General features: G+C 48.3%; 1 protein-coding gene across 3 annotated transcripts in view; it reads right to left on the bottom strand.

The window, feature by feature from the left end:
* Window positions 1–986: 986 nt before the first annotated feature.
* The window catches only part of HRAS (HRas proto-oncogene, GTPase), a 40,595-nt gene continuing 35,215 nt past the window's right edge, over window positions 987–6,366 (bottom strand). For all 3 annotated transcript variants that reach the window (XM_062494176.1, XM_062494175.1, XM_062494178.1), the window contains 3 exons: window positions 5,390–5,549; window positions 4,561–4,685; window positions 987–2,564 (listed from right to left, as the gene is read on the bottom strand). In XM_062494176.1, coding sequence (XP_062350160.1) covers window positions 4,566–4,685; window positions 5,390–5,549 — 280 coding nt within the window. In that variant the 3' untranslated portion in view covers window positions 987–2,564; window positions 4,561–4,565. The remainder of the gene's footprint in view (window positions 2,565–4,560; window positions 4,686–5,389; window positions 5,550–6,366) is intronic.

Genomic DNA, 6,366 nt, shown 5'->3' with positions numbered 1-6,366 from the left:
AAAATGGGGCTTTTGGAGAAGAGCTGTGGTGTTAAGCTTTTAGCACCCCCTTTTGCTCCTAACCTACCTCCAACTTTAAGCATGGACTTGAATCCAAACCTGTGTCTGGATTTCTTGTGACCTTCTAATTACAGCAAAAAGTTAGCCAGCTCCTGTGATGGTCTGTCACTGACCTGAACTGTTTGACAAGCTTGAAAACCTTACCCTGTGTGCAGAAACTTCTCTGACAGGGAGATGTTGTTACTTCAGCTTCCTGCTCCTCACCAAACTCTTGGAACTAATTTGTATTCTGGCCAGTGCTGTTCTAGCATACCCTCATCAACATGTGCCAGTTTCTTGGAACTGCAGCTATTGCCTGCCCTGCAAAGATGCCTCAGCTCGCTGGAGCTCTTCATCTTCCTTGAATGCAGCTCCTGGTCAGAAATGAGAGGAGACTCTCAGTGGATAGAGGCATCCAGTCCTTGAAGGAACCCTAGAGTGTTACTTATCTGAAGGCCTCCAGATAGATCTATCCCAACCTTCACCAAGGAAGAATGGGATAAGTTCTGCAGATGAAGAGCACCAGGTTCCTAGTGCAGTAACACTACCAAGCAAGGTCCCCCAGATCATCTTCTAAAAGGACAAAGTACCCTATCCTGTGGCCAGTTGTGCACAAGATACCAACTTTAGGAACAAACCCCATATTTCCAGGCTGCACACTTGAAACAACTCAGAGTGGGAGGCTTTCTGGGAGTCTCTGGTCCAGTCCCCACCATGTAATATCAGGTTCAGCATCTTCAGCAATCCTCCAGCACAGGGACAGACACTGCTGCAAACAGCACACCCAGCTACAGGCAGGGGACTCTCCCCTTGGGCAACTTCTCCCACTCCAGCTGCTATCAGCCTTCCTTCCGCAGGAACAGAGTGCCAGGCAGCTAAAACCAGGGTGAGGGCTGTGCCTTACAGCAGCTCAGAACAGGCATTTACAGAAAGCAAGCCATGAACACAAGTCTCCTCTTGCCCAGGCCAAAAGCAAAGACAGTGCCCCCAAGGAGCATGGGAGCTAAATTCCGCTGTTTTAATTCTGCTTCTGCCTGGCATAACAGAGGATGGGGAGTGGGATGGGAGGTTGCTTGCATGGATGCTGGGAAGGCCTGGGTGGACTGTGGCTTTGTGCTGGGGGTGACCAGGATTTCTGTACTGATTTTGCCACATGAGGCATGTGACTCACACACCACCCTCACCGCTTCAAACCCAGACCAACCTTGGCTGCCAAATCCAGCACCTTCAGGCCTGGGCTAGCCCATGCAGAACAGCTCCCTGCCACACTCTGCTGGATCGCCTTCCCCCTTTGATGCTCCTAGTTCTGGATGCCAGCTAAATTAGCCTGTGCAATAGCTTGGAAGAGGGAAAGATGATGAATACCAAGCCACCCACTGCACTGAGTGCAATGCCTTGTCTTGGGGCTGCAAGTGAAAGGCACATAGATCACACCTCAGGCAAAAACCCCAAAGGAACAGAGCTGAGCAAAGATAGGGTTCCAAAGAGATTAGCCCTTATCCAAAACACTCTTACCCACTCTAAACCCCAAGACTGGAAGCCTGAATCCTTTAGTCTTAGTTACTGAGCAGCCAGACAGCTTCTGCAGTGCAGGAGAGCCCTTCTCAACATGCTCACCAGTAAGGAAGCCATGCACAGAGCAGACAAGGATTTGTTTACCTGTACATACTGGAGCAGCCCAAGGTGTACATGCTATACAGGTGTTGCCATAGCTAGGGCTGGAAGGTACAAAGAAGTTCTACCTCTAGAGGACAACACATGGTGGAAGTCTTGTGCCACAAAATTGCTGTCAGGAAGGGAATCAGGGAAGCAACAAACTGCTGAGCTGAACCCAGCTCTTGAATCTCCTCCCTGATGCTTCTTCCCTTCCAGGCATTGCATCTGAGGCCACAAATCCCACAAGGACTAGGCTGAAAGCAAAGCACTCAAGGGGAGTCCCAAGGACAGGCTTGAACTGGTTGCACTCTTCCACCCTCCCAAAACTTGGGACCAGCAGAGTTTCAGGTGGGCTGGGGAGGACAAAACAAAGACTTGCTGGAGACAGAGACAAGCTGTCTTGCCCTGAGAGCTTGTCTCTCGCACCTCAATCATCTCCATGATCTACACCATGACCTTGGTCTGTGGAGAGCAAATCTCAGCACCCTTTCCTCCCTGCAATCCCACCAGCGATCCTTCTGGAGCACCAGCAGCACCTGCAGCCTCTGGAAGGAGGACACAGCCATCAAGGTGATTTGTTGAGACGATCAAATAATAATTTACTGTGATTCAATCTGTGGCTTTGTACAGTTGCCGGGGTGGGAGGAGGCCAAGGGATGAGGGGATGGGGATAAAAAAAAAAAGTTGTTTGCCGCAGCCTTGGATGAAGTGTGAGATAGTCCTTGGAGGGCCTCGTGCTCCCCCTGTCCTCTTCTTCCTCCTCTTCTCCCCCCTCCACGCTCCTCTGAATCCGTTTGCTTCTTCCTTTGCTTCACCTCTTTCCTTGCGCACTGCACAGTGGGAACCTCACCAAGACACGGTCCAGACAGCTGAAACAGAAGAGGACATTCATGAGCACCCATTCTCTGTCAGAACAAGCAAGGCTGTTTCCAGTACTCACCCCTCCCATTTTGGGATGACCCTGTTAGTGCCCACAGAGCAAAAGCAAAAGGCTACACTGGTCTTAGAAATGTGGGCCTGGCTCAGCAAAGCACCTGCACATCTGCTGAAGGGAACAAGTCTTGCAGTCAGTGAAGTGATGGGTGAGCTTTGGGCACCTCACCAGACCTTCAGCCTCTTTCTGAACCTCCTTGTGGGAAGGGGCACTGTTTGGCAATATCCTCCTCCAGGGATGATGGGAACCACAAAATGAGTCCAGGGCAAACACAGCCAAATTTTGTTGGCCACGCACCCACCCTTCTCCCCAAATCCCAGCATGTCTTTGCCTCACTTCTTTTGTGCCTTGATGTTCCTCCCTCTTTGCTCTTGGGCTCTGAAGCTAGACTAAGCTGGCATGTCTGGTTTCCAGTTTCTGCCTGAGCAGAAAAAGACACTGGCAACTCACAGGGCACATTTTCTTAACAGAGAGGAGCTCCAAGTGACCGTTCTTGCCCAAGCTGGTACTGCCACCAGGCTGTGACAAGGGTTGGGCTCCTGGCAGTCAGTGTAAGGGAGCAGCAGTGCCTGCCAAGCCCATGCCGTCAGCTGTGAGCCAGAGCAGGAAACAAGCCTTGAGCTCATATCCCCATCCGGAGGAAATACTCCTGAACATCTGGAGGACACAAACATCTGGAAAATATCCCTTAGCAGTGCTAAGTGTGCTGGGCACACCATTCAGCTCGGCCCCCAGCTGACCTCACACGCCTCAGCTGGGAGTGGAGGGGTGGGGTTCTGGGGTGGGTGTTTGCTCATAGGAAGCAACCACTGCCAGCACTGTTTTGTTGGGTTTTTTTCCCTTGGGAGTCAGGGGCAGGAGGAAGAGCTCTGCTGTGCTCATGGCCTCTAGCTCAAAAACCATCAGAGGAAACCTGCTGTCCATCTCCACCTTCACCATCTCTGGATACAGTGCACTTCTCTTTAAGACTCCAGCAGTTATTTAAAGGGGTGATGGGCCAGTCCAGGTACTTGGGAGACTCCCCAAAAGACATTAAGGGCAATGTTCATGCATGCTTTTGTCCCAGTCCCAGATGTCCTTAGAGATAGATCTCCTTCATGGACTCATGCCTAGTTATCCCTCTCTAAATTTATGCCATGGAAGGAGACAGATATTCCCAGCCTTTCACTTAAGGCCAGCCAGCACATGCAGGGACAATAATAGGAACTCTCCCTGACTGCTATCCAGCAGTGTTTTAAATAAACTCATAATTAAAAAAAAAAAATCGAGGAAAGAAAAAGAAAAACAGGCAAGTGAACATAAACAATCTGAAAAACACTGTTTCTGGCTCCAGCACGCACAATTTATAAAAGCAAACAGCCCCCTTATGGCTAATTCTCAACATTGCATCAGTTCCAAATATCCCAGGGGATTTATCTAATGGGGAAAACTCTTCTGAGGAGCACAGAACTTTTCACAGTGAGACAGGTCTGCTCTAAAGCTTTAGGATGAGGCAGTTTATGTGAGTGCATTAGGAGGCAATGCACCCAGCCGCCTCTTCATCTGAACTGTTCTAGAGCCAGTCTGCTGAGCAGGCAGTGATCTGTACACCTTCAACACCAGCTTAACTCGTCTTTCAGGGCAGCAGCATGGGAAGAAGCACAAAAAAACATGCCTTTTTTTAAAATTCAGTTGTATAGAATTTTGTTGCACAAAAGGAGGGGAAAAAAGAAACATTTCCTGCCACACACTTCCTCAGGAAAGTGGGAATTTTGACTTACCTATGTTTTGACAGAAAAATGCTATTTCAATCCTAAAAGTATTTAATTAAAAAATACCTGCTGCTGAAATTGATCCTGCTGCAGGTTTGCAGGCTAGTACATCTGCAATCACCTCCTGCCCTGCTTCCAGCATTCCCCCACTGCATCCCAAGTCCTGCTTCCACCACTTACCATAGTCACGATACCACACATTTACAGTTCATGCAGCCGGGGCCGCTCTCATCCGGGGGATTCAGCTTGCGCAGCTTATGCTGCCGGATCTCCCGCACCAAGGTGTAGAAAGCATCCTCAACGCCCTGGGGAAAAAGCGCAGCTTGAAGCAGCTGCCTGCTCTGAGGAGACACAGTGGAGAGAGGAGAGGGCTCTGCTCCCCAGCAAGGTGTCCCTAGCACTCTCGAGCAGTGCAGATTGCAGAGTTAAAGGTACAGAACCAAGCTGGGAAGACTAACAAGGACCTGAGTGTGGCCCTCAAATGGAGAGCAAGACTGAGCAACCATGAGGAAAAGGAGCTCTGAAGTCCCTGAGATTCATCAGCTCTCAGCAGTCTGAATGAGGTCTACCACCCAAGACAAAAGCCACCACTAGACCACTGAAGGTGCGAGTTCCATTTCCATCTCTGTGTTCTGGGAGCTCTACATGGTCTTTTCAGCACCAGTATATTCTGCCTGTAGGTCTGCCAAAATAGACCATGGGTGAAGTTAGCCAAGTGACCTGAGCTTAGCTGACCTGCAGCGACTGTGGAGGTTATTCCAGAGCCTTGGAGAAAGCCCTAAGAAGGCATCTTCACTGCTGCCACAGCATGATCATGCACGTCTGTGATGGCTCAAGCCTGGACTGGGGAAGGAACACCCTAAGGGAGCATTTAGCCATGAGGAAGCAACTAAGCCCAGCCCTAACACCCATCTGTCTGTAAGGTGGTGCCTGCCCATTCCTGCCCCTCCAGGGCAGCAATGGAGGAAAGAAAAGAATAAGAGCATTTTGTTTAAAAGTCTCCTCCTACCTGTCTGGTTTTGGCAGAGGTTTCTATGTAGGGGATCCCATAGCTCCGGGCCAGGTCCTGTGCTTGCCGGGTCTCCACTGTCCGGGCAGGAAGGTCACATTTATTCCCCACCAGCACCATGGGAACATCATCTGAGTCTTTCACCCTCTTGATCTGCTCTCTGCAAGAGGAGGAGGTGTGAAGAAGTGAAGGGGCAGCTCCAGAACACTCCCCACCAGTTTCTTTGTTAAGATTTGACAGCTACCCCTTGTTCCTGTTCCTTGAGCTTTCAGGAAAATGTAAATTACTACAGCACACAAGTGAGTAAACAGCAAAACAATTAGGGCAGTTCTGGAAATGAAAATCAAACATACTTCTGCTCTTTAAATACAGCTATTTACAAAAAAAACTTGAAGTATGACAATCTATATTAAGACATGAGCTTAAGATAATTTAAGTTAAATAAAAATGAATTCTCTAGTAGTTACCTGTGCTATTTCCAACATTTTAGATCAAGTAATCCCCCCCAGATGGGGAGAAAAAAATAAAAAATCACCTGCAAACAGAATTTGCTAAGCTGATAAAGCAGCTTTTGGCAGCTGTAACCTTTTCTGCAGATGCACAGGCAGTATTTGCTCCCTTTCAGTTTAGTTCAGGTCACTCAAAGTTGAGAAACCAACTGGGAACTAAAAAAGCTGTAATGCTCACTTCTTCATTCCAACATTGGATCTAAAACTAGGTGGGCGAGGATGAGATCTACCACTTTTAAAAATCTTGAAGGCCATCATGACCACAAACAATCCATTCAATTCCCTTCTGATAGATAATAACTTCCTTTGCTTAATAAATCATTTAACTTCAGATGCAAAACAACTTTTTTTCTGCTCATAGCTCCAGAACATTTAACGTGGTTTTAATTTAACAAATAAAAGATTTAAAATGCCAATTTCTGCATTTTAACTGAATGCAAATCTCCATCCATAGGCAACTGGACATTT

Source organism: Cinclus cinclus, chromosome 6 (genome assembly GCF_963662255.1).
Source record: "Cinclus cinclus chromosome 6, bCinCin1.1, whole genome shotgun sequence".
NCBI lineage: Eukaryota > Metazoa > Chordata > Aves > Passeriformes > Cinclidae > Cinclus > Cinclus cinclus.
The sequence above is the reverse complement of the archived record's forward strand: the minus strand, read 5'-3'. Positions and strand labels throughout refer to the sequence as shown.